The sequence below is a fragment of the Canis aureus genome, chromosome 26 (assembly GCF_053574225.1).
Source record: "Canis aureus isolate CA01 chromosome 26, VMU_Caureus_v.1.0, whole genome shotgun sequence".
NCBI classification, from domain to species: Eukaryota; Metazoa; Chordata; class Mammalia; order Carnivora; family Canidae; genus Canis; species Canis aureus.
In genome coordinates, this window is record NC_135636.1 from 25,271,615 (window position 1) to 25,299,463 (window position 27,849).

Genomic DNA, 27,849 nt, shown 5'->3' on the forward strand with positions numbered 1-27,849 from the left:
GGACATAAACACCAGTGAGTCCAGCAGCACTGGTAGGAATAGCCATAATTGTGTCAGAGACAGGCAGGAGACAGAAGCACCCCAGTTATTTAAGGGAGAGAATTTAACACAAAGAATTACTGGGGTGCCTGGATGGCTCAGTTGGTTAAGTGTCTGACTCTTGGTTTCAGCCCAGGTCATAATCTCAGGGTCATGAGATTGAGCCTTGTGAGAGGCTCCATGCTCAGCAGGAGTCTGCTTGAGATTCTTGATTCTCTGCTCCCCCAGCTCCCTCTCATATGTGTACTTGCTCTGTCTCTCTTTCTAAAAAAAAAAAAAAGAATTGCTAACAAGGTATAAAGTTGTTAACTTGGTGACTGAAGGGTTATTAGGGTTATCTTAGTTATTACTAAGATAGAATGAAGGTAGCACTTGCAGTAAGCATTTACCAGCCCCAGGGCTGAGGATAAAAAGAGAAGCGACTGAAATTATTAAACTTTAGAAACAGAGGAGGAGCTCTGGGGAGTAAACCTCAGATACTTGAGAAGGGAGCTCTGCTCAGCTGGGGCTCATGTCTCAGCCACCCAAGAAGGTCCAGATGGGGCAGGAACTGGGCTTTAGGGGAGGAGACTCTGGCTACACACCTGAAGCTGGTGCCTCTGGCTTTGGGGGAAAGGCCTCTCGAGGCTGGGACCTAGCACCTTGAGAAGGGAAGTACTGCTGTGAGATGAAGCCCTGCTGGCTGGAACTCCCAGGAACTGGGGCCCATGGGCAGCCACAGAAAACAGAGATAAAGAAGCAAGTTCTTTCTCTCTGCTCTAGCCCTGCAGTGTGCCTCCAGCCTCACCCTGCTTGTTGGCAAAGCCTCACAAAGTCTAACCCGGAGCAGCTGGTAACGCAAAAATGTGTTACCAGCCCCAGCATCACAGAACAGGTTTGTTTGTTTGTTTATTTATTTCGATTTTTAAAATTTGTTCATGAGAGACACACAGAGAGAGGCAGAGACATAGGCAGAGAGAGAAGCAGGTTCCCTGTGGGGAGCCCAATGCAGGACTTGATCCCAGGACCCTGGGATCACAACCTGAGCCAAAATCAGACACTCAACCACTGAGCCACCCAACCTCTGAGCCACCCAGGTGTCCCAGGTATTCTTTTTTAAGTATTTATTTTTACTTGTGGTAAAATATCACACAAATATTACCATTTTAACCATTTTTTTTAAATTTTTTTATTTATTTATGATAGTCACACAGAGAGAGAGAGAGAGGCAGAGACATAGGCAGAGAGAGAAGCAGGCTCCATACACTGGGAGCCCGACGTGGGATTCGATCCCGGGTCTCCAGGATCGCGCCCTGGGCCAAAGGCAGGCACCAAACCGCTGCGCCACCCAGGGATCCCCATTTTAACCATTTTTTAAAATATTTTATTCATTTGAGAGAGAGAGTGAATGAGTGGGAGGTAGGGGCAGGGGGGAGAGGGAGACTCCCTACTAAACAGGCAGCCTGTTGTGTCTCGGGGCTCAATCCCAGGATGTTGGGATCATGACCTGAGCTGAAGGCAAACACTTAACTGACTGAGCCACCCAGGCACTCCCATTTTAACCACCTTTAAGCATGCAGTTCAGTGGTATCAAGTATATTCACACAGTCATACCACCACCACCATTTATCCATAGAACTTTTTTATCTTGCAAAACTGAAACTCTGTACCCTTTAGACACTAACTCCCCACTGTCCCCTCCCTAAGTTCCTGGCAGTCACCATTCCACTCTGTCCCCTATAGATTTGACCTCATATATAAGTGGAATCAGGGATCCCTGGGTGGCGCAGCGGTTTGGCGCCTGCCTTTGGCCCAGGGCGCGATCCTGGAGACCCGGGATCGAATCCCACGTCGGGCTCCCGGTGCATGGAGCCTGCTTCTTCCTCTGCCTGTGTCTCTGCCTCTCTCTCTCTCTCTGTGACTATCATAAATAAATAAAAATTAAAAAAAAATAAGTGGAATCAAAAAAAAAATAAGTGGAATCATACAGTGTCCTTCTGTGACTAGCTCATGTCACTTAGCATCATGTCTTCACGGTTCACCTGTGTTGTAGCTTGTGTCAGAATTTCCTTCCTTTTTAAGGTGGACTAATACTCCATTTTATGAACATGCCACAAAATGTTTGTTTACCCATTCAGCTGTTGGTAGACAAGTATTTTTTTATTTTATCAAAGACTGTATTAAAATCCCAGGTTAGTCTGACTAGAAACATTGTACAGATAACATCCACACACACACTTTGCTTCTGTATACAGGGGTTTACTTTTTCAAAACCATAAAAACAGTATCCTAACAGCATGCGAGTGGATTTTCAATAATAAAAAGTCCTACCAATAACTGGATCATCTTAACACGAAGCCTTTAAAATTTTCTCCTAGCTAAAGTCTCTCCTATGGGCAGATACAAGTTGTCGAAGTCATGACCCCAGCACCCCATATGACGGAGTGTTCTGCTACATCACAGTCCCCAGTCTGCGGTTGAAAGGCTGTTGTTGCCAACCCCGAGTGAGCAAAATGCCCTTTTCTTCAGCATTGCTTTTTGCTTCTTTGAACATCTGGATTGGGTTCTTCAGGATCGTTTTGTTTGCACCTGAGGGAAACTCTACTCAAGTCAGCTTAACCAAAACCAAACTGGTGTGTGTGCTGGAGGATGGTGGTGGTGGTGGCATTTACTGGTTTCCGTCACTGGAAAGAACGCAGGAGTAACTCACAGAACTAGGGCCTGAAACCAGGGACTAAAAGCAGCCAGCGCCCTTCCTCTCTGCCCAGCTCTCCGTGGCCCTCCCTCTTCCTCTCTTTCTTTCCTTAATGCACTCATGCCCGCTTCACCTGTTGGGGGAATGTGGCCATTGGCAGGCCCTGCCTGGCAAATGCAGTGGCAACACCATCCAGAGAGTGATCCCAGAGAAGGACTGTGATTGGCTCTGTTGAGTCATATGCCCTCCCTTTGGGCCAATCATGTTATGAGGGTGACCGTGAGTTTTTATTGGCCAGGCCTGGTCTCATGCCCATCCCTCTGGCCAGAGTGGTGGGAGCCTGTGGCTTTCAGAGAGGGAAGTGCAGACCTACTGGGAAGACAGTAAACAATTGTGGAGTCACTGTGAATGGGGTGGGGGTGGGGGTGGGGGGGTCTGTTGTTCACCATGGCAACAGGAAACATCTACTACACACATTGAGCTCTTGTTTAACAATCACCTGGGGGGGAATGCGCGAGGGCAGGATTGATGTCTCGGAGCTTTGCCAGAGGCCATGTAACATGTTTGTGTTTTCAAAGCATGTCCACATCTGATAACTTATTTGTGTCCCACCAAAACCCCGGCGGGGCAGCAGAAAAGGAACCAGTGACGCAGAGAAGTTGAGTGATGGGTTTAGGGACACACGGCAGATGAATGCAGACAAGAACCCAGAGCCCCAGCTCCCTGACTCCCAGGGCTCTGTCCCAGCAATATCACAATCAAAGTTTGGACAAGTGGTGGGAGGTTCAAGCCCCGGGGGGTCAGGCCTGGCCAGCTAAGGGAGGGAGCTTCGTCTGCTGTCTTCCCCTCGTATGAGCTGGGCGAGCCCTTTGGAAGAGACGGGAGGGCGGCCCCTGGTTTCAGAGCCTGCCCGAGCTCTGATAGGGGACGTCCCTCCGCTGGACCTGGCATCCTCCCAGTGGGCGCTCTCAGTACGCAGCTCCTCCAGGACGCTGTGAAGATGCCTCAGTGTGAGCAGGAGTCTCTGGTCTTGCACTTGCATCTCAGCCTAGGAGACAGAATCAGTGTGAGGGGACTGGGCGTTCTCCAGGAAGGTTGTTCTCATCACTGTCTCATTGGAGACAAACCTGCAGCCTTGCAGAAGCCGAGTCCACCCAACCCTCAGTTTCTTCATCTGCAAAGTGGAAAGCAAATTGTACCTTTCAAGGCTCTTAGGAGGACTGAATGAGTTAGCCCATGCTCTAAAATCTGAGATGCACAGGGCGCCAGGGTGGTCAGTGGTTTGGGCCTTGGACTCTTGATTTGGGCTCGGGTCATGATCTCAGGGTTGAGCCCTGCATGCTGCTCTGCACTCAGCAGGGAGTCTGCTTGAGATTCTGTCTCTCCCTCTCCTACCCCCACACCTCAAACTCTCTATCTCATAAATAAATAAATAAATAAATAAATAAATAAATAAATAAATAAAGTCTTTAAAATGCTGGACCACCAAGTTATATGATCATCTTCATCATCATTATCAAATGTTATTCTTTTTTTTTTAAAGATTTTATTTATTTATTCATGAGACACACACACACGCACACACAGAGGCAGAGACACAGGCAGAGGGAGAAGCAGGCCCCATGCAGGGAGCCGGATGCGGAACTCCATCCCGAGACTCCAGGATCATGCCCTGGGCAGAAGGCAGCACTAAACCACTGAGTCGCCCAGGGATCCCCCTCAAATGTTATTCTTATTTATACCTCCACTGTATGCTTTAATTCTCACTGCAACAAACAAATCACTTTATAGGTATTAAGGTGCACGTGACTTCATAATAAAACAAAGTGGAGTATACCTTGCAGACAGGCAGGAGTCCTTGGGAACAGTGATTCTCAACATACGGTCCAGGGAACCCTTGGATCCCAAAAACTCCTTCAGGTGTTCGGGGAGGTCAAAATGACTTTCATTACAACACTAAGATATTATCTGCCCTTTCATCCTCTTATGAGCCTACAGTGGAGTTTTCCAGAAGCTATATGACACATGATACGATATCTGATTACTTGCAGAAGCAGATAGGAGAACCCAGCAGTTTTCTTTCGTAAAGAGTTTACTAATGTTCTTTTTAAATGCATTCAGTAAACACTAAAAATTTCTCCTTTTGCCAGCACTGGTTGGTATAACTATAACTCTCATAAGAAGATGTTAAAACCTTACCTTTCTGACTAGGTAATTCTTTTTTTTTTTTTTTTTTTTCGACTAGGTGATTCTTATCCGTGATACAAAATTGAGAAGCTACAGAAAGGGCATGTGGTTAAATTCCCTCCCACCTGTTCCACCCCATGCCGCTACTCAGTCTGCTCCCCCAGAGGCACCACTGGGAACAGTGTCCCTTCTGTCTGTCTGTCAGTCTCTCCAAGAGATAATTATTAACATTATCTCTTCACTAGAATAGGTAGTCATGAGACACACGCACGCACACACGGACACACACACAGGCAGAGACACAGGCAGAGGGAGAAGCAGACTCCATCCATGCAGGGAGCCCGCTGTGGGACTCCATCCCAGGACCCCGGGATCACGCCTTGGGCCAAAGGCAGGCTCTCAACCGCTGAGCCACCCCGGCCTCCCTCTTCACTAGAATAGTATTTTATTTTCAGGACAAACTACTTTACAAGTGTGAAGATAAGACCCATTTCCTGCACTTCCAAGAGAGTGGATAGAAGGAAGGAGAGCCACCTCCTGAGAACCCTGGGGCTTCCCAGGCTGTGGTGTGAGTGGGAACAGGGACACCTCTTCCCAAATTCTTGGGACACCATTATGTCTGTGTTTTCTCAATTTTAGGGTCTTCCTCCCATACATTTTTATCGTTCAACCTTTAGCACCAGTTCTGGGCACATGCTCGTGAGAACGTAGGGCAGCACCCAGCATGGAAGCAGTGGTAAGGAAGGTGATAGACTCCATGCCCTTGGAGTTGAGGACCGGAACCCCTGAGCAAGCTGGCCTCAACAGGAGGGAGATGTCCCCTCTCACAGGGCAAGAGGGGGGACAGGTTAATCCAGTCCAGCGTGCTCTGGACTCAGTTTGCTCAAGTTCTGCACTGAAAGCTCTTTCCTCCCTCTGAATGAATGCCCCTTAGTCATCAGACTGGTCTGGCTCATCACAAGATGGCTGTAGGTCTCTCTCCTCTGTTAGATCCCACCAGACCTTTGGGGCTTCCATGATCACCCATCACGTGAGGGCCATGAAAGGAGGGAGAGCACCGGACTTTCATCCATGGTAGTCAGTGCTACCAATGTGTTCCTTCACTGCATGAAGTACTGATCCTTCCCTGATGGTCAAATGCAGCTTCCTGCTGCATAAGCACTAAGATGCCTTTATGGAGTCATGTCAATTCCATGTGATCGAGGAGAAAACAGGCTTGCCTGGGAAATTGACAAGTCTGGCAACAGGAAGTGGAGACTCAAGGCTCCCATCTCTTGGCATCATGTGGAGGGAGCTGCTTGGACCTGGGAGGCTGTACCCAGGTGGGCTTCCTCCAGCCCTGCCTTGTTTTCCTTCTTTATGTGGTGAGAGAGGGGTACCTTATCAGGTGGATATTGGCCCTTTGGGTTCAGGAACCAAGCAGACTCAGTGTGGGAGCCTGGGGTTTACGGGAGCATGGGGAAGGCCCCTGCTCAGCCTCTGGATCCCTGGAGACTGTGAGAAGCTGCCCCTCCTGCAGCTGGAGTCTCCTGGTCCCATGAGATGCCCCACTGGGTCAGCCTCTTCCATTAGGATGAGAACAGGTTTGGGTCCCCAGCTGATCTGTTTCCTGGCAACCCAGAAAATCATTTTTGGACAGTCCCATGTGTCTCTCCCCTGACTGAGAAGCTGGCCTATTGGGATCCAAACTTCTTTCTATCTCTTGGCTGGTGTCCCCATGTGCTTTGGGGCATACCTCTGTTTTTGGACTTGGAGAAAACTGCACAAACAGAGGCAGAAGGCCTGGCTTCTTGAGGAGCCATCAAGGCTTACTCAAGCCTTACTCAAGGCTTACTTCCATGTGGGAAGTAAGCAACATAACCCATAAATTTAGGTGAGTAAATGCCTATAGGGAGGAGACAGGAGTGAGCTGGGCAGGCAAAGTTCGTCTTCTCCCCTCTCCCCCAGGGTGCAGATCCCTTGCCACCCCTGCAGAGAAGCCCAAAGCCAGGAAAACCAGCTGCTGAGAGTGTGCTGGGCCTCTGGAGGCTCCTTGCAAAGTGATGGCCTGCTTGGTGACACAGTGCATCACCTCACATACCATCACCCTTTGCTGCCACGCTGTTTCCTTCACTCTCATCGCTCTGCTCGGGGCTGCATCTCCAAATAAATCGTTAGTACCCCAATCCTTGTGTGGGCTTCTGCTTTCTAGACAGTCTGGACTAGGACAGTGGGTGTGATCCATGTCTACCTGGGCCATGGTTTTGATGGCCAAGCAGACACTAAGTCAATTATACCTGTCTCCTTCCCAAACTATTGCAATAACCCACGCCATGTTGGTACTGTTGTCACCCCCATTTTATGATAAGGAAACTGAGGCTCATGGAGGGAAAGCTACTGGCAGAGGCTATGCAGCAGCAGAGCTGGGCATACTCCCAGGATTTTGGTGTAATTCTAAGGCCAGTCGGGCCAGCACCCAGAGCCTCCTCCTATATAGGCCATGACCTACTTATCCCGGCACCTGAGACAGTGATGGTGTGCTGCATGGCTGGTATCATGGGGGAGACTGCTGGGCCTACACCGGAGCTGCAGCCTCTGTCCCAGCCAAAGGGCTCCTAAGAGGGGGCCCAGGGAACCTGAGAAGACATGGAGTGAGGCCATCAGGTAAAAAGAAATGCAAAGCCTTACCAGCTCCTTTCTCAGCCACTCCAGGGTCTGTCCAAGACTCGTGGTTGGTGCTTCTGTTTTCATCTCAGTGTCCTTGGAGAAGATGTTGTCACTGACCTGGTGATGGGCCCGAGGGACCTGCTTCAGGCAGGGAGCAGGGTCTGGCTAAGTCACTGAGGATAGAGTTAATGAGAGCAGGAAGTGGCTTACATTGGAAAAATGTAGGTTTTTTTTTTTTTTTTTTTTTTTTTTTTTTTTTTTTAAGGGCTTCAGTATTCTGAACAGAATAAGGAGGGAGGGAGGGAAACCACTGGGGTATGGGCACTTCAGGGCCCAGTGGTTCTGGAGTCTAAAGTCTGATGCCAATAGGATCACAGTGACTATAAAGCTTTCAATGATAATAATTATCAATATACTATTAGTATAGTATTAGTTATAAATTAATAATTAGGAGGATAAGCATCCCTTTCTGAAGGCTTAGTTTGTTCCAAGGGCTTTACTACATATGACTCCATTTGGGGCACATACTGCATCTGTGTCCTTAATCCCCTTCCTCCTTCCTCACCTCTCTGTAGAATCTAGTTAAAGGGAAATGTTCACCTTCCAGGTCCCTTAGCTTCTGAGTGTCCTCGCGACCCATTTCTAGAAAAGGAGATTAAGGCAAAAATTTGCTGTTAGACTTCTAGGAAAGTCACCTTCCTGATAAAAGGAAAAATGTCAGTGAAGCTCCCCCTAAACTCCAACTTCTCCTTCCTTCAGCCTGGAATATGGACGTGATACCTGGAGCTACAATAATTATCTTGCAACCCAGAGACAAAGGCCAAAAAACTTGCAGAGACGTTAGAGACCACTGTGCCACTGAATCACCGACAGCATCTGCCTGTTATGTGAGACAATAAAACCTCATTTTTAATTGGGCAAACACAGGCCGACAGACACATCGTTTATCCTTCACAACACACTATGAAGTGGGTATTCTTTAGTTGTCTCTTTCTTTTTCTTTTTCTTTTTTTTTTTAGTTGTCTCTTTCAACAAACACTTATTGAGTATCTATTATGTGCCAGGTTCTGCTCTAGGCACTGGGGATGTGGCCCCAAATCAGAGAGACATGGGTCCAGCTTTCCTGGAGGACATTGGAGTGGATGGAAACAAACAATAAGTAATTAATCACCATTAATCATTATTAATATTATGACGGAAATAAATAGGATCTATTATCACATAAGATTTAAAATAATTTATTCTACCCACATGAACTAGGAACCCCAAACTAAGAATTAACATGGTGATCCCAGATAAAGAGCTGAGGGGACCAGCAAAACCAACTCAACCCGTTTTGGAGGGACTTGCCCTCAACCTAGGCTGCACAAGTTGATCAGAGACAAAGCTCCCCTACAGATGAATTCAGAATTCAGAATTACAAGGAAACTGCCCACCATAAGCAAGAGTCAGCAGACACTATCAACAGCAGGGTTAGGTGCCTCTTTTCCCAACAACTTCAGATGAAGATAACAACAAGGTATTTTTGGAAAGAATTAAATTCATACAAGAAGGGATAAAAAAATATAAGAGAAAAGACAACTTAAAAAGGTGATTCAAAAAAGAACTAAATAGAATTTATAGAAGTAAAAATGAAAGCAAATGTTTCTAAAATACATAAAAAAAAGAGTGTACCTTTAGAGTAGTCCCCGACTACTTCTGGTGGTAGGTACAGGAGCTAGGGTGGTAAACTGGTATTCAGTGGGAGGAAAGTGCTGCACAGAATTCTCTCCAGGGGCACTCAATGGAGTGGGGATGTGCAGCATGAATGATCAGGGAGGGGTAGGGGCTCCCCTGGTTTGGAAGTGGGACCTGGGGCTCCTGGCAAGGCTGTGATGGACCAGGTGGGAAAAGTGGTCCTGCAGGAAGCCAGGACACCTGGGATCCAACTCTGGCTCTACCAAACTTTCTATGTGAACTTGGGCCTCATCCTTTCTGACTTAGGTATAATGAGACTCACAATAGTTGCCAAACTGAGTTGTAAGAAATGACACAGCCAGGGATCCCTGGGTGGCTCAGCAGTTTAGTGCTTGCCTTTGGCCCAGGGCGCAATCCTGGAGTCCAGGATCGAGTCCCGCGTCAGGCTCCCAGCATGTAGCCTGCTTCTCCCTCCTCCTGCATCTCTGCCTCTCTCTCTATGTCTATCATGAATAAATAAATAAATAAATATTAAAAAAAAAAAAAAAGAAATGACGCAGCCTGAGACTTACTGCCATAGGCAGAGAAAATTTTATGTGCAACTTCTCCTGGTTCTGGGGTCACTCTTTAGAACCAGAGAGGGTCTGAGAACTCTCATCTGCCACATTCACATGCCTTCTAACCACAGGGTCCAGAAATGGATTTCTTCCAGGCAAGTCGACAGATGGTGTGTCACATGACCCTGTAATTACAGGGCAATGGTCTGGGTCAGAGGTGAGTGCCCTGGCCCGAGGAAGCCATCTATGGATGGGACAGGACAGAATGGTTTGTGGGTATGAAAGTGTGTGAAAGGAGCTGTGTCCTGGGAGGTGACTAAATGACCTAATCAGATCTTCTCTCAGAGAAGGTGAATTTGCCACAGATGGAGAGGTTGGAATGTCATAGAACACTGTGCAACAAAGCTCTCCCAAACTCCATACCTTCAAACAGTAATCACTTCTTTTTACTCCTGAGTTTGTAGGTAGACTGGGATAGTCTGTAGGTCTGCAGGTCTGAGCCTGCTCCGTGGGCCTCTGGTCCTCCCTGCATCACTGAGCTATGGAAGCTTGTTTTTCTCTTGACAGCGGCAAAGGATAAGAAAGCAAGTGGAACCACATAATGCCCCTTAAGGCCTAGACTCGAGAGTTCCACACTGTTGCTTTGCCATGTACCACCGGACAAAAGGAATCACATGGCCCAGCCCAAAGTTATGAGGCAGGGAAGCACATTCCACCTACAAAGAGATCCTGTCATTCGTGTGGAGTCAGGGAGGAGTGGAGAAGTGGGAGCGCCAATTCTAGACCAGAAAGGAAGTTAGTTCTGGAGTGGGGACCTGGGTATGGAGGGGCCCACAGAGAAGGCGGCAGGCAGGGAGGGAATCAGAGGCAGAAAGAATTGCTGTGGCAGTGATATGAGACACAGAAAGAACTAGAAAGATGATGATTTCAGAATGAGAGTGGAAGGATAATTTAGGACCACCAACATTTATTGAGATCTTCTACTCTAGACCAGGCATTGTGCTAAGCTCCTGACATACATAACCCCATTTCATCCTTAAAACCTTATGGTTGCAGTTCCCAAACCAAGTGCCCCGGTCCCCTGAGGGACTGCAGAAAACCCACAGAGACCCTGCAAAATATTTTACAACTTTGAGGGAGCTACGGTGACATCTGCCAGATGCTGGGCAAACTATTATTAAGCTATTTGAACCTAAATGCTTAATAAACAACCCTCTGGTATTTCTTTGAGCCTGGAACACTGAAAAAATTATGGAGATGCTTAGGGTGCTGTGAACTTCTGCCTGTGAGGTAGGTACCATTGTTTTCCATGCTTGATAGTTGGTAGCAGATAGAGCCTATTATTAACCACTTTTACAGATGAGGAGACTAAGGCTCAAAGGAGTGTGGATTTTCCTAGGATCCACCCAGCAGGTGAGCAACAAGACTGGAACTAGAACCTGTCCTCCCTGACCTCATGGGATGGTCTTGCTTGATGTCTCCCAGTGTGGAGGGTCATGGAAGGGCTCAAGCCAGGCCACATGCTGTCCTTTTGGGCGGGCCCAGTGGGTTCTCTGCCCAACACAGAAGTGGTGTTGATAGGAGCACTTGGAAATTAGAGGATGATGCTCTGTCCTTGGCCTGTAGCACTGATGCCTAATTACCCTGGAAAGCCATTTCTTGTGGTTAACTTGTTTTGATGCACTTTCATTTATTTTTAATCCCACTCTCAAGATTCTGGCTCACAGCACATTTTATTTCACAGGCTCAGCAAGGCTTGGCACACAGGGATAAGGGGTGGTGGAGCAAGGAGGCCTGAAAAGGGAAAAACTTAAACCCTTGAGTGAGGAAAAATATCCTCACCAAATACAAAAGCCAGAACAGTCATCCATTCATCATCCATGGGCAGCTGATAATATGGTTTCTGTGTGCCAGACCCTGCACTGGATGTTGCAGATATCTAGTAGTGAGCAAGAAAGATCTCACACCAGACCTCTGGGACCTATGGTCTAGCTAGAGAGAGGATCCATTAGCAATCAAGTGGTTCAAAAATCATTCTTTAGGGATGCCTGGGTGGCTCAGTGGTTGAGCATCTGCCTTTGGCTCAGGGTGTGATCCTGGGATCCTGGGATTCTGGGATTGAGTCCCACATCGGGCTCCCTGCATGGAGCCTGCTGCTCCCTCTGCCTGTGTCTCTGCTTCTCTCTCTCTCTCTCTCTGTGTCCCTCATGAATAAATAAATAAAATCTTTAAAAAAATCATTCTTTATACTATAAGCATGGCGTATATATGTATATATATCTCACGAATGAATGAATGAATGAATGAGTGAGTGAATGAATTTGCAAATTAAAAAAAACTAAAACTATAGGTCCACTGGAGATGTGAATTGCCCACACAAGTTAGCAACTGTGGTAAAAATTGCAGGTTGTCCCTCATGGCAACAGATGGCAAAAGACTACATTCCCAGACTCCCTTGCAGGTAGGTGTGACTGTATGATTAAACCCTGGCCAATAGGATATGAACAGAAATGTGTGCAATTTCTGGGTTGTGCCCTTAAAAGGAAGGAGGAGGTTTCCTTCCCCCTCTCTTTGTCCTCCTTCTGCTGATTGGAACATAGACCAAAGGGCTGGAGGTGGAGCAGCATCTTGGACCACGAGGGGGAAGATGGCAGAGCAACAAGATAGAAGGAACCTGGGTCTCTCGTGTTTGGTGAAGCCACCATGCCAGCCTTAACTGCCAACCCTTAACTCCCTTAACATGAGGGAGAAAGAAGTTCTGTTTTATTGAAAACACTATTATTTTGGATCTCTGTTATAGGAGTCAAGCCAATGTCCTAAAAATATAGCAGCAGAGCTAGCAGCAGAGGCCAGGCTTCTTGATTTCCTCCTCTCAGGCCCTTTCCACAATCCTCCCTGCCCCAGTGTATTTTATTTTCTTCCACATGTTTTCTTGTTTGTGACCAGATCTGTTCCTCATAACAGCTCTGTGAAGTTCATAGCAGAGAGAGGACATCCATGATGCTCCCTGGGCAGAGAGGAAAGCCAAAAGGCAAGAAGAGATCTGCCCTAAGGCACATGGGCAGAGTTATTCCCATCTCTTAGATGGGGCAAATGGGCTTAGAGACGACATTTAGTTCTATTCACCTTTTGGTGATATCTCTTCTTGTACCCTGGGCACCTTTGCCCTCATCCCTACTTCTCAAAATGCAAATGAGGTGGAAGTTTAGCAGAGAGAAGCCTCCACATTGTGACAGCCTTGAGCCCTCCCAGTCTCCTGTCTCATCATGCAAGCACATGGTAACGTACCAACTAGAGGGAGCACAAGGATGGGGTCCAGCTGGCTTGGGGGGCCCAACACCACTTTTCCTTCTGTGGCTGCTTATCCCCTTCCAGCAGGCCCCCACTTCAGCCCAGACAAGCAAGGTCAGTGATCCAGTCACTTGTCTGCTGCTCACGCCCTGCATCTCTGCACTTGCAGGTCCTGAGCGCATGCCTCATACTCCTGGATCTTGCAACAAATGCTGCGAGAGCCCCATCCATATCCCCTCAACCCCCACCTTCTCCATATGTGTCCAGGCCTCCTACTGCAAAACGCAACTGACTCTCTGCTTAGGAAATATGCTTGACCTGTGTGGAAGACAGACTGGAGTATGGAAGCAGCCCTCACCAATGACAAACAGCGGTCAGTGGGTAAATCTCTGCCTTCCCTTGACTCTCAGAAATCTAGCAGGACCAACCTCCAGTTGCCCACAGCGGTCACATGCTCATCGATGCCCCTGCAGTGTGTTGGGGGCCTTCCCTTCTCCGTCTCATTTTCCCACTCCTCTACAGTGCTTCCTGGGACTGCCTCCCAAATAAGCCACTTGTCCTCAAATTCTTGTCTTAGGTCTACTTCTGGGGGAACTGAACCTATAATACATCCTATCCTCATGTGCCCTGTACACATGAGTCCCTTTCACCTCTTTCTGCACACGCTGTGCTGCATGTGAGTGTCCTGTACATGGTATGCTGGCTCCATGGTACATAGGTACCCTATCTTACACACAACTGTCCAATGTCCAGGTATCCAGTACACAGTCCTACATCCTATGTCAGGGAAGTGTAGCTTCTGCCTCTGATGAGGTGGTGCAGACTCTAGTGAAACAGGATGGGACAGTAGGGAGAATGTCTTGGACCTCAGCTGGCTTTGGTGTGTGACTCTGAGGCACGTTGCCTGATTGATCTGAGCTCCAGTTCCCTCCTCTGGTAAATGAGCTACAAGTTACTAAGTTGTCATGGGGAGATAACCCACATGAAGTGCAGCACGGACTGGTGGCACACAGGTGCTCCATCAAGGCTTCTCCACCTCCTTTCTTCCTAGACTCACCATCTCCCAAAGGGGTGTTTTAAATCCAGGTAGCCCACTGCCTCCAGTACATTGACCCTGTGCTGACCCGGGAAGAAGGGCACGTGGATGAGAGGAGACAAGGCCCCTGTCCTCATAGAGCTGCTAGGTGGAGATGCTCGCTTTTGCAGAGCCTGGGGACAGGAGTCTTGATTCCCCTTCTTTCTCTCTCCAGGTTAGGGAGAAATCACAGCATGCAAGTTTTTCATTCTCCAAGGCTGGGAACTTCAGACAGACCCAGTGGAGAGGAAAGAAATGTAGGCTGAGCTGGCTGAAGATGCGTGTGCATGTAGGGTAGTGTGGATGCTCCTTCCAGGGCCTGAAGAATGCAAGGCCACCAATTCATTTCCTCAAATCCCCAAAGCATGTCCTGTTATCGTGATATCAGAGCCACTCCATAAAAGCATCAGAGCTCCAGGAAAACCAGATGAGCCAGGTTGGTGCCGGAGGGTAAATATAAAGCAAGTGAACAAACCCAAACACCAGAACTCAGCAAGATGCCCAGAGACAGATGAGAGTGAATGGGGTAGGGGACAGTAGGCATATGGCCAATCAGCCCTGGAACTTTAGGTTTATCTGAGGTCCCGGAATCAATCAGGAAGTCAGAGGTCCTTGGTTCTGGTTACGCTTCTACTAAGCCTCTATGTGGCCATAGGACAATCTCTTTTCTCTTTGGCATTCAGTTTTTCCAAATGTAAAAATGGGAATAATGTTAACAACTCAGAAATTTTACATGTGCTTGGAAAATTATGATGGGACCCAGCATAGTGGTTATGAGCACTGAGTTGAGGGTTTTTCTTTTGAAGATTTTATTTATTTATTTATTTTAGAGAAAGAGGGAGGGAGGGAGGGAGGGAGCGAGAGAGAGAGGGAAAGCTTGCTCCAGAGCAGAGGAATGGGCAAGAGGGGTAGAGGGAGAGGGAGAAGAGAATCTCAAGCTGGTTCTGTGCTGAGTCTCAAGCCTGACACGAACCTTGATCTCATGACCATAAGATCATGACCCTGATGTCATGAGGGAATGTCATGTCCTGAGCAGAAAACCAAGAGTCAAACATTTAACTGATTGAGCGACCTAGGTGCTCCGGAGGTTTGGATTTGAATCAGAGGTCTGTGGTATACTGACTGTGGGCAAATAATTAACTTCTCTGTGCCTCAGTTTCTTCATCTTAAAATTGGGATAATAGCAAGATGCCTGGGTGGCATCCCAGTTGTTGAGCATCTGCCTTTGGCTCAGGGTGTGATCCTGGGGTCCCGGGATTGAGTCCCACATCAGGTTCCCTGCAGGGAGCCTGCCTCTCCCTCTGACTCTCTCTCTGCCTCTCTGTCTATGTCTCTCATGAATAAATAAACAAAATATTTTTTAAAAATGGGAATAATAGCCACCTATGTGACAAGCTGGTTATGGTGATTAAGTGGGTTAATATTTGTAAAGCTCTTAGAACAGTGTCTGGCATATGGGGAGGGTTATATAAGTGTTTGTTGAATAAACACACAAGTAATTCATTAGTATTACTTCATCTCTGTTTAAGTGTTGTTAGCTCTTCCAGGAACACTTTTCCTTACTGCCTCCTCCTTCACATAGCAAAACCTCAATCTTACCTGGGTTATGTTTTCATATCACCCTCCTGGACACACTGTTTCCAGATTTTCCTCACTCCGAACACAGAGGGGCAGTTTTGATCTATATTTTTCAAACTCCAACCATTCACGTTCCTCTTTCTCAATTTTTGCCCACCACCTCTACTTTGATTTGTCTTTAAGCTGACCATATTAGATAGGAATAGTTCCTCTGAGTGAGAGAAAATCCCAATTAATAGTAGCTTATGTAACAGAGGAGTTTATTTCTCTCATAAATAAAACTATCCCAAGCTGGTTGTTTCATGGTCATTTGGGATCCAGATTCCTTCCATTTTGTTGCTTCTCCATCCTAACATGCTTTCACTCATGGTCCAAGATGGCTGCACAAGCTCCAGCCATCAAGTCTGCATCCTGGCAGCAAGAATAACAAAAGAAGAGGAGAGTATATCCCCTTCCTTTAAGAACACTCAATACATTTTGCCCACATCCCACCTCCTCTGACAGTCTAATGGCTTACTGTCCACTTGATCACACCTAACTTCAAGAGGGGCGGGGAAATGGAATCCTTATTCCAAGGGTACTGTGCCAGGTACTGATCAAGGGTTCTATCCCAGTGGGAGAAAAGGAGAGTAAATTTTAGAGAAAACCAGTAGAGTACATTGCCCCAATTTTATAGACACTTGTATTTGTTTTTTCTCTTTCACTCTAAGCAATGTTATCCATGATATCTCTGGTTTCATAGGCTAGTTACATATTTTTCTAAAATATATTAAAATAAATACCCAGCCATTAAAATGAATACATATATACATAGAGGTGTGTGTGTATGAGTATAGATACAGATATGCTCTAGAGGGTGGGAGACTGTTACCATCCCCAGTAATCCACACCTCTTGGTATTCATATCTTTATGTAGACCCCTCCTCCTTGAATCTGGACTAGACTGTGACCTCCACGAAAGCAACAGAATGCAGCAGAACTGATACCACGTCTGTTTCAACCCCCAGCATTTTTTTTAAGAGATAAAGAATCCTAAGCAGATCTTGCAACAAACAGGGCTTCAATGAGCCCCCAACATGGGGCTTGATCTCACAACCCTGAGATCATGACCTGAGTGAAAATCAAGAGTTGGATGCTTAACCAACAGAGCCACCCAGGCGCCCCTCAACTCCCAGCTTTAGGAAGCTCCAACAGCTTCTTCTTATGTATTCTGGGGAAAGTCAAGTGCCATACAAAAACTGACCACCTTGATAGCACCATTGTGTGAGGAAACCCAAGCTAATTACCTAGAGAATGTAGAAGAAAACAGAAAAGCCCAGCTGATGACTGACAATGAGAACCAAGTCCTGGATACATGGCCATGTCTGAGCTTTTCCAGGCAACTCCCAGCAGTATGGACCACTCCAGCAGACACCATGTAGAGCAGAATTGAGCTGTCCCTACCAAGCCCAGCCCAAACAGCAAAACTGAGCAAATAAATGGTGATTTTTCTTTCAAGCTGTTAAATTTTGGGGTGGTGTGTTAGGCAGCAATATATAACCAAAGCACATTTCTCTCTATAACACCTAAAATCATGTTATGCATCCTTACTCTTTGAAAAATTCCGAATTAAGTGATGCTCTAATATTCTAGAAGAGCATGCATGCTGTCTCCCTCTCACAGACTCAGACATCACCAGATAGATGCACAAACAGGAAATTGATTGAAGACTTGTGGCGTGCCAACATGACCACAATAGCCTCCCAAATGGTCTCTTTTTTCTCTTGTCCCCTTGCACCTGGGAGCAGCCAAAGAGAGAATGTTTGCAGAATGCAAATCTGACCACATCACTCTCTTGCTTATCACCCACTGCAGTGTGCGTGTGGGGTCTTCCCAGGTTCAATACACATGCACACTCAACAGATGACCATAAGCCACACTTGGCATTGACCTACTCTGAAGGTTATAGGACAGGAACCTTAGCATGGCATTCAATGAATGCTAGCACCAGGCCCTTCTCTCAGTGGGGTTCCTTCCTGCTGGCCAGCAGAGTAAAAGCATCGGTGCAAGGAGATGGGATCCCATCAGTGGGTGCAGGAGCCATCCCAGCTTAAAGGCTTCATGCCCCAAGGGAGCCAATATTTTTGGACCTGCCCAGTTACAGGAGTCACCATGCTCAGGAAGCCCAAAGTATGATTTTTCTACCAGGTATTTATTATTCCTTCCAGACGTAGGTTACCAATTTCTCAATCCTTGTTTTTTTTTTTTAAATTATTTTAAGAACAATTTTAAATTTAGAGAAAAATTGGGAAGGTAGTACAAGAGTTCCTATATACCTGGCACCCAGCTTCCTCTCTTATTAACACCTTACATTAGTGCAAGACATTTGTTACAACCAATGAACCAATATGGATACATTGTTGTTAGCCAAAGTCCATATTTATCCAGAGTTCCTTAGTATTTACCTAATGTCCTTTTTTTTGTTCAGGATCCCACTGGGGATACCGCACTACATTTAGATGTCACATCCTTTTAGGTTCCTCTTGGCTGTGACAGTTTCTCAGACATTCCTTGTTTTTGATGACCTTGACCATTTTGGGAGAATTGATCAGGCATTTTGTATAATGTCTGTCAATTGGTATTTGTCTGATGTTTATCTCATAATGAGACTGGGATTGTGGATTTGGGGAGGAAGACTGCAGAGGTAAAGTGCCATTCTCATGATATCATATCAAGGGTACAGGCTGTCAACATAATCTGTTGATGTTGACCTTGATCATGTGGCAGAGGTAGTTATATCTGTCACATTTCTCCTCTGTAAAGTTATCCCCTCTTCATACTGTACGCCCTGAAAGTGACCATACTCATCCCACACTTCAGAACTGGGGAGTTATATTCCGCTTCTTGGGGACGGAGTATCTATTTATTTGGAATTTTTTTGTGGGAGATTTATCTTTTCTCCCCCCTCTTTTTTTCTCATTTGTTATACTTTAGGTTACAATTCAATAATACTTTATTTTATTTGATCGAAATTGTCCAGCTTTTGAAAGCTCTTTTAGGGGCTCCTTATGTCCTTTGACACATCCTCATCATTGTGTGTATGTGTGTGTGTGTTTGTGTATTGAAGGACTTCTTTACTTCCTGACACTCCATGCTCTCCAGCAGCATGTATGTCCTGCTCCCGTCCCAGAATCAGCCATTTCTCCCTGGTTCCTTGTGCTGGTGAATGGTATTAGAAACCAAGTTTGGGCACCGTGTGTGCTCGATACTGTGCAGCATCATTGTCCAGGCTCTCTGAGCTGCTAGAGGAAATGTACATGTGTACACTAACCTGTGTGCATACACATATCTATAAATATTTCTGTATGTAATCTTCTGCATCTAAATTAAGTTAAACATGAGTTCATACTGATTTCTCCCCTTTTTTAAAAAACAGATTTTATTAATTTATTTGAGAGAGACAGAGAGAGCACAAGCAGAGGAAGGAACAGAAGGGGAGGGAGAGGGACAAGCAGACTCCTTGCTGAGCAGTGAGCCCCGCATAGTGCTGATCCCAGGACTCTGAGATGTTGGCAAGAGCAGAAGTCAGACACTTAACTGCTTAACCAACTGAGCCACCCAGGCGCCCCTGACATTTCCACTTCTAATCAATTACCATGTGGATCATTCTAGCCTCTTCCTCAGGGGTCATTTTTATCATAGCTATGTTGCCTAGTAACCTAGTGGACATATGTTTATCTGTTTCCAAGGAAACAGAGCTAGATAGTTAACCAAAGGTCAAATTCTCAGGCAAAAGAGGAAGAGGTTTTGTTAACTCTTTACTCACACAGATAGATCAGTGGCTGCCACTGCTCTGTGGGTCAGAACCAACTCCCTGGCCTATGGGCCCTACAGCCACCTGGCTTCCTGACAGTCCAGCCTCCTCTGCTCCCATGTTCCTCCATGGCAACCGCCCTGGCTCTGCCAAGCCTCACACCATCCTTCTCCTCTCCCAGGGCCTTTATGCATGCCAGTCCCCCTGCTGGGCAGGTCTCTTTTCTCTACCCTCTTTATCAGACTGCTGCAATTCATCCTTTGGACCTTAGCCCAATCCTTGTTTCTGCAGGAGAGCCATCTCCATCTCCTGGACTTGGTCAGCACCCTGTCACAGGCTCGGCACAGCACTATGTCCTTCTGCTTTGTGGCACTTACTACCGTAGCAGTGTTACATTTTCTCATGCTTTCCTTCCATTAGAATATGAGCATCTTGAGGGTAGGGCTGAAGTTTACCTAGTTAATCAGTATATAACAGGCGCTCAGTAAATATGTGCTCCTTTTCTCCATTCCTCATTTAATAAATATTTATTAAGGGCCTACTATGAGTAGGCCCCTTTTCTAGTCTCTGGGGATCCAGGAGGAAGGGAAACAGGCCAAGCTTCTGCCTCTTGGTAGTTACTTTTTAGTGGGGTGGGGTGGGGGGGGGTGACAAAAACAAAGAAATAAGCTAATGTCAGGAGTTGATAAATGCTATGGAGAAGTCAGAGTCACTCTTTAAGGATTAAAGGGTGCCGGGCCCTGCTAGTTTTAAAAGGATGGTCTGGGGGCACCTGGATGGCTCAGCGGTTGGGTTGTTCAGTGGTTGAGGGTCTGCCTTCGGCTTAGGTCGAGATCTGGGGGTCCTGGGATCGAGTCCCACATAGGGATCCCTGCAGGGAGCCTCCTTCTCCCCCTGCCTGTGTCTCTGCCTCTGTCTGTGTCTCTCATGAATAAATAAATAAAATCTTAAAAACAACAAAAAAAATGATGGTTTGAGAAGGTATCTCTGAGAAGGTGACATCTGACCAAAGACTGGAAGGAAGAGGGGGGTGAGGTCTGGGGCTATCAGGCGGAAGAGTGTCCCAGGAAGAAGGAACAGCAGGCAAAGGCTCTGAGGCAGGACTATGCATGACTGTGGGAGGGAACAGTGAGTGCCTTACAGGGAGGTCTCAGCCAATCGCCCGAGCCCTTACTATGTCCATTTCACAGATGAGAAGCTGGGCTCCAGAAGCTCTGGCGCCCTTTGCACAAGACCACGCAGGTGCGGCGGGGGCGGTGCTGGCAGGCACACGGGAGTCTGGCGCCACGGCCAGCTTCCACTCCAAGTCCTGAACAAGGACTCTGAAGGCAGGAAGGAGGGACCGAAGCGTCCCCATCCCCAAGGTCCCGCCCAGGTCTCCACCACACCAGCCTCAAAGGCAAACGCACCCAGTTTCCAGGCAAGCAATCCTGGTTGGCACGGACTGCACAGACCTCTGGGGCAGGACACGTCAGGCTCTCCCATGAGGTGGCAGAGGAGCCGGGACGGGACATCCTCATCCGCCTGCCCTTCAGCGGCCAACGCCCGACTGATCTTCGGAAAGCCTCCCAGAGCCTTCGTTTTCATGATCCCGCTGACAGAGGTGAACACTGAGGCTCACAGAGGTGAGAGGACTCAGCTGAGGACATGCAAGGGATCTGGCCTCTACGCCTTCCTGGAAACTCCATCATCTTCACACTGAACTTCTCTGGGGGCTTGTCCCGGGCCAGAGACGGAATGTCCCCCTCACCTTCTGGCTTTGGGCACTTCACTTGATTCCACCTTCACCCGGGCCTGTAAAGGAAACAGCGAGAGCCCAGCCACGCACATCCATCCACGCACACTGCGCGGGGCTCTAGGGGATCAGAGAGGGGCCCTGTCCTCTGGGAGCGGCCAGTCCCCGGAGGACGCTGGCACGCAGAGAAAATGACTTTTCAGAGCTCAGAGCAACACTGTGCGCCGAGGGCCAGCCCAGCGAAGGGGCCCGAGGCAGGCTTCCCCCGGGAGGAGGTGCGGGCGGCGGTGTGTGTGGCCACCCGCAGCTCCCAGGAGGACTCGACCTTGGACCCTGCGCCCCGCCGTCCCACAAAGAGCAGGGAAGGGGGAGGGTTCGTCAGGAGCTTCCTTGCAGCCTTCAGGTGGCGCCCTTGAGCCACGGAGCCGCACGCGCCTGGGAAGACCGTCCCGACCCAAGGACCTGGGAGAGGACCCGGGTCCCACCCGGGGGCTGTGCGAGCTGGGCGGGGGGGGGGGGTGACCCGGCTGCGCGCGGCAGTAGCGCCCCCGCGAGGGGCTGCGGGGAGGCCGCCGGCGGGGGAGGGGTCTCCCTCGGCACCCACCCCCGCGCCCCGCCCCTGCACCCAGCCCCGCGGGCTCAGAGCTTCAATTCCCCGAGCCGGGGCGCCGGCGAACAGATAAGCCCTCCGGGGCCGGGGAGGGCGCGGAGCCCGATCCCCCGCCGGCCCGCCACCCGGCCCGCCAGCCGCCTCCCGGTGCCTCCCCGCGCGAACTCTCCGGGCGCCCTCGCCGGCCGCGGGCGGAGCTCGATCGGTCGCACCGGGAGCTCCCGGGCCCCCGCCCCCGCCCCCGCCCCTCCCTCCCCGGAGCCCCCAGCGGCCGCCGCCGTAGAGCCCCGCGCGGCGCGAGCAGGTACGTGCGCCTCGGCAGCGGCTCCGGGCCGGGCCGGGCCGGGCCGGGGAGGGGGCGGGGGCCGGGGAGGGCGAGGCGGCGGCGGCCGGGCCCGCGCGCGCCCGGGCTGCGCCGCAGCGGAGACACCGGCGGCGGGCGGGCGCCCCGGGAGGGCCGGGCGGGGAGCCTCCCGCGCGCGGAGCCGGGGAGGGAGGCCCGGCGCAGGTACGCACGCGGACGGGGCGGCGGGGGCTGGCGGGAGGCCGAGGGCCCCGGGCGCGGGGGGCCGGCGCGGGGAGCTCGCCTGACCTCGCGGCCCGGCCGAAGGACACGCGGCGAGGGGACCCGGGCGCACGCCGGTCGGTGCGGGGCCGGGCCTCGCTGGGCCGCCTGCCCGCCCTGCTCCCGGCGCCGCCCGGCCCGCTCCGGCCTGGCGCTGCCGGGCGGGGTCCGGGCCGAGGGCAGGAGCGGGGGGCGTGGGCTGCGGGCCGAAGGGCGCGCGGTGCGGCGGACGGCGGGGCTGCCGGCTCTCTGCGCGGAACTTTGGGTCTAGCAGCGTGGACCTGCGTGTGCGTATGTGCGCGCCCCGAGGCTTTGTGTACAACTCGTGCGTGTGTGTATCGATTGGGTTTTGTGAAGCTTCACCCGCGGCCGCTGCGCGTCTGTCTCCCCGCGTGTTAGTGAGCACGGGGGTGGGGTGGGGTGGGGAGGGGTGGGGTGCTGGGCCCTGGGCGGGTCTCGGTGGGTGCCGTCCCGGGGGCAGTTGACTGCGTGTGCTGACCAGCCCTGCCCTTTCCCTGGGTGTGAGCCCCAATGTGGTCTGCGGATCTGCGGGTCAATACTGCGTGGCTTCCCAGGTCTGTGGGTGCTGCCTGTGGAAAAGGTCCCTGGGGTGTGAATGTGGAACTAGGGTGCGTCCTTCAGGTCCTGTTGGACTGCAGATGAAATCGGAGTGTTACCGGTACCCTTGGGAGGGGGGTGGTGAGCAGTGGCCACCAGCATCTTTGTCAGTATGTCTGTTTCCGCTTGTGTGGGGGTAACTGGGCATGCCCTTGTATAACTGCTGGGAATCTCTGAATCTGGGTGGGAGACATCACAACTCTAGGTGACAGGGGGCCTCTTTTTTTCTCTGCCCCTTTCCTAACTCTGGCATCCTCAGAAAAAGTTTTGGGTCCCTGCTCCCAGAATTTGGGTGCCCTGAGTTTCCTTGGGATATGGAGGCATGAACATGCTGGTCTGGGAGGAGAGTTCTTCCGCCACTCCAGGAGCTGAATTCTGTGGAGGAGGCTGAAGATCTGGGTAGAAAGGGGCACATCCAGACACCCACTGGGCAGGAATGGCGACTGCCCCTCCCTGTTTGTGGTGGCACTCAGGAAAATGTGTTTGGTACCAAGAGTAAAAAAGCCAGCCAGCACACCACATCTCGCCTCTCCATTTACTGGAAAGTGGGAACAGTCTGGGCAGAGCCTGGCTCTGAGTAGGTACCCCGCTACCCTGGGTTCCGCTACCCTGGGTTGGGGGAGGGATTGTCTGCCTGGGCTGGTTGCCAAGCCATTCCTGAGCGCTGGCAGTGTTCCAAGCCAGGGGGCTGGGATCCAGACGGGACTCAGACACATCCCTGCCCTCAAGCTGCTCACTGTGGCCTTAAACAGTGGGACAAAGTAGAGTCTACGAGTGGGGGCTGGAAGAGCCAGGGAGGGAGGGTGGAATGACGCCACCTGTTCAGGGGAAGGTGGGGCCGCAGGTCTGTAGGTGGTAACAATTCTTAGGGAAACTGTTCAACTTCTGGCCCCCACATGCATGCCAGGGGATCTTGGCTACAGTCTGTAAAGCAGAGATAGTAATTCCTGCTCATGGGGCTGGTGAAGGTTACAGGAGAGTCTGCCACAGGGCAGGCGGGTGCTCAGTAAACGTTTATTAAATTGGAACTTGGGAAAGAGGGACGTGGTGGTAGGAATGGGTTGTAAGTGGAAACAGGCTTTGTACTCAGATGAAAGGCCCTGTGTGTGCTAAGAGGAAGTATCTGCTGCAAAGTCCACATTGGAAGGAAGATCAGAAAGATTGAAAAACGTGCCTTCCTGCACTGGGGCTCTGAGTTTCATTCATTCATTTGTTCCATTCAATTGCACTTCATTTGCTCATATTCTTTCTCTCTTTCTCATTCTGTCTGTCTCTGTCTCTGTCTCTGTCTCTGTCTCTCTCTCTCTCACACACACACACACACACACACAGAACCACAGGGCACGGGAGGATAAACTCAGGCATGGCAATACAGAGAAACATCTAGAATCACGTGTATATGTGTCGGCACACCAGGGCGTGTGAGCCACTCTGTACCTGGGGGTCTCTGTGCAGCATGGGGACTTGGGTCTGTGTGCCTGGAGCGCTGGGTATATATGTGCCCCCAGGATGTCGGTGTGTACAGGGAACAAAGGAGTTCTTCAGTGGGGTCAGGTGGGGAAGGGGCCTGAACCGGGAGCTGGGAGCGGGGGCAGCACTGCATCTGCCTACGGGAGGACACATCATCCAGTCCAGCTGAGTGTGGTCGTGAGGGAATGAGGACCTACGTTGGCCAGATTCTTCCATTTTGCAAGAGAAGCCAGGAATCCAAAGTTTAAAATGTAAAATCTTTTGCTTTTTATATATTGGCAACTACTTCAAAAACAAATGAACAGACCAGAAACAACAAAAAAGTAAAACTTCTCTGAGCCAAATATGGTCCATTGGCTGAAGTTGGCATTCTTTGACAGGAATGCATATGTGTTGTCTGTGTGTGTGGGTGTATGTTCGGATGCTTGGGTGGTGTATCTCCTCTTTGAGCAGCAGTGCCCCCTTCCGTCCCCCATCCTCAGCTCCCCTTCTGCCCCTCCAGGTGCCCCCCTATCTTCTACTTCCATAAAAGGCATTCAGCTTTGACCTCATGGCTCTCCAATGGGCTCCACGCAGGAGTCTGAGAGAGCTCCCTGAAACCTAGGCAGATGTCAGCACTCCCTGTGCCCACACCTAGCCTTCCTGGTTCCTTGGCCTAGCCTCTAGCGTCCTTGGGGAACTGGTCCCAGCTGACGTCTGAGGCACTCCTCTCTAGAATGTCCTCACCTCCGCTCACTGCGGGGGGATTGCCCACTCATCCTCTGAGGTCCGGCTCAAATGCTAGCAACTCCTAGAAACTTCCCTTTCTTCTCTTCGTCTTCACACCATCTTCATCATCTCTGTCCCGCGCCCCACCCTGCGTGAAGTCACCCTCATTTCATCACAACAATGTCCATTAATTGAACTGGCTGAGGCCTTACATTATTTTATGAAATCCTCACATCAACCTTTGGAGGGAGGTGTTTTGCCTATTCCCATTCAACAGATGAGAACACTGAGTCCAGAGAGGTCACATCACCTCCCCCAGTTCGAGTGGCGGAGCTGGGATCTGCACCTGGTGTCCACTGTCTGAATGATAACTGAGCACTTACAGTTCTGAGTCCTTGATGTGGATGATTTCAGTTCTGACACCAGTCCCATTAAGTAGGGAGGTGTAGTATTATTGTCCCTTCATAGACAGGGAGCCGAGGCCCAGAGAGGATAAGTAAATTGCCCAAAGCCACGCGCCAGCCAGTGGTGAAGCAGCATCCTGACCTGGATGGGATGGCACTGCTCTTCCATTGTCTGATTCCCCATCTTCTCTTCTGCCTGGCTGGCTCCCCTATGGGAACGGTGCCCAGGACACCCTCACATTGCTCCTGGCCTCAGTGTGATGTCTGGCGCCAGCAGGCTCTTGGTAGAGGTGTGTTAAATTTGACTGACTTTCTCTCCTCTCTTCCAGCTGCCAAGGGGCCAAGGGATGAGCGGGGGCCCTCCTTCCTAATGGCATCTCCCCCTGGTCTGGAACTGAAGACACTGCGTAATGGCCCCCAGATCCCAAGGAGACCTGCTCCTCTGGGCCCAGTGGCTCCGCCCCGGGAAGGTGTGGAGAACGTCTGCTTTTCCTCAGAGGAGCATGAGACCCATTTCCAGAACCCTGGGAACACCAGACTGGGCCGGTCCCCTAGCCCCCCAGGGGGCATCCCCTCACAGCCCCGATCCCAGCGGGACGATCTATCCCTGCGATCAGAAGAGGGGCCCGGCCTAGAGCCCGTGAGCCGCCCGGTGGATTATGGCTTCGTCTCTGCTCTGGTTTTCCTGGTGAGCGGGATCCTCCTGGTGGTGACAGCATACGCCATCCCCCGGGAGGCCCGTGTCAACCCTGACACCGTGACAGCGCGGGAGATGGAACGCCTGGAGACGTACTATGCCCGCCTGGGCTCCCACCTGGACAGGTGCATCATCGCGGGCCTGGGGCTGCTCACAGTGGGCGGCATGCTTTTGTCAGTCCTGCTGATGGTCTCCCTGTGCAAGGGTGAGCTGTACCGCCGGCCCACCTTCGTCCCCGGCAGGGGCTCCGGGAAGACCTACGGCTCCATTAACCTGCGCATGAGACAGCTCAATGGGGAGGGCGGCCAGGCTCTGGTGGAGAACGAAGTCGTCCAGGTCTCGGAGAGCAGCCACACCTTTCAGGGGTCTTAAGGAAGAGTTCACCCTGTCTGGCTGCTTCAGCTGCAGGGTGACAAGCTCCCCCCCGGCCGCCGCCCCGAGTCTGGCATTGCAGACTGAGCTCCATGGAGGGCCCTGCGGAAGGAGCCTTGGGTGCTGGTGGGGGTGGGGGGAGTCCTGGGGTCAGGACCGGGCTGCACGTGCCAGAGTGGCCCCCTGATCTGTTTGCAGCTTGAGGTTTTGCATAAGGTCTGTTTGGAGGATGGCTTCTGCTGCTAAAAATACAAAAGTTTGGAAATGCTGCCCTTGGAGGATGAAGTTTCAAGGTTTCTTGGCATTTTGGAGGATTGAGAGCCGTTTGAAAGGCTGCCCATCCTGTTCCCCAGGCCTTGGGGAATTCCAGGATCTCTGCTGCCCTCATCAGCCAGGTGTGGGTGCTGGGTGACCTTGGAGGGGATGCCCTCTCAGCACTGACTGTCTGCTGGAAGGTGGCCTCCCGATGAGAGGAGAAATCAGTGCTGAGGTGACCGTCCCCTCTCCAGCCCGCAGTCCCTCTGCCTGGGAAGTGAGAGGTGTGGGCTGGATGATCCCCGGGGCCCCTCCAGTTTTGCCCTAGGAAGAGGAGCCCACTAGATCTCTGCATCTGGCCACTCCTGCAGGAAAGGAGGGTGGCTGTTCACCATTCTTTTGCCATTTTCTAGCCCCACTTTGATGACTACCCCCTGTTGGACATCCAGCAGCTCGCACAGTCCTGCTGAAGAGCCCTGCTAAGGCCCCCTGGTTAGGCTGAGTTCAAGTCCAGAGTTTGCTAGTTCAAGTCCAGAGTTTGCTACTGCCTGATTTTGGTCTTGGGATCAAATTCCCTGCAGTGACCAGATCTTAGTGCACATTTTGCAGAGTCAAGTGCCCAGTTTTCAACAACCCCATGGACATGAGAGGTCTTTCATCCAAGAAAGGGTGAGGGCTTTGTTGTGTTTCCATGGAGATGATATGGGCTTCCATTACCTCCCCCTTTTCAATATTATGTCTGGGCCTGACCTTATTCTGGTAGCAGAGACAAAATTATTTTCATGCTGAATTTGTAACCTCCCTTCTCCCCCTCAGCAGTAAAGCAAGCCCCTATGTATTTGGGAAGAAATCAGGCACATTCTGGTGGCCTAGAAGCTCCAGCCGCAGTGACCACCAT

At 50.3% G+C, this 27,849-nt stretch overlaps 2 protein-coding genes across 6 annotated transcripts; one reads left to right on the plus strand and one right to left on the minus strand.

The window, feature by feature from the left end:
* Positions 1 to 1,996: 1,996 nt before the first annotated feature.
* Positions 1,997 to 21,825, minus strand: C26H20orf202 (chromosome 26 C20orf202 homolog). Of its 2 annotated transcripts, none has more exons than XM_077872554.1 (4): positions 20,927 to 21,825; positions 8,147 to 8,188; positions 7,568 to 7,719; positions 1,997 to 3,761 (listed from the first exon to the last, which is right to left on the minus strand). In XM_077872554.1, the coding sequence occupies exons 3-4, from the start codon at positions 7,628 to 7,630 to the stop codon at positions 3,528 to 3,530; spliced, it is 297 nt and encodes a 98-aa protein (XP_077728680.1). In that variant the 5' UTR covers positions 7,631 to 7,719; positions 8,147 to 8,188; positions 20,927 to 21,825; the 3' UTR covers positions 1,997 to 3,527. The 2 variants fall into 2 exon arrangements, with proteins under 2 accessions (XP_077728680.1, XP_077728679.1); XM_077872553.1 differs by having other exon boundaries at positions 8,112 to 8,188; positions 20,927 to 21,824.
* On the plus strand, positions 20,714 to 26,974 carry TMEM74B (transmembrane protein 74B). Of its 4 annotated transcripts, none has more exons than XM_077872547.1 (2): positions 20,714 to 21,142; positions 25,957 to 26,974. In XM_077872547.1, exons 1-2 carry the CDS (start codon positions 21,001 to 21,003, stop codon positions 26,694 to 26,696), a joined length of 882 nt encoding a protein of 293 aa, XP_077728673.1. In that variant the 5' UTR covers positions 20,714 to 21,000; the 3' UTR covers positions 26,697 to 26,974. The 4 variants fall into 4 exon arrangements, with proteins under 4 accessions (XP_077728673.1, XP_077728672.1, XP_077728674.1 ...); XM_077872546.1 differs by lacking the exon at positions 20,714 to 21,142 and adding an exon at positions 21,884 to 22,166; XM_077872548.1 differs by lacking the exon at positions 20,714 to 21,142 and adding an exon at positions 22,284 to 22,370.
* The last annotated feature ends 875 nt before the right edge of the window (positions 26,975 to 27,849 follow it).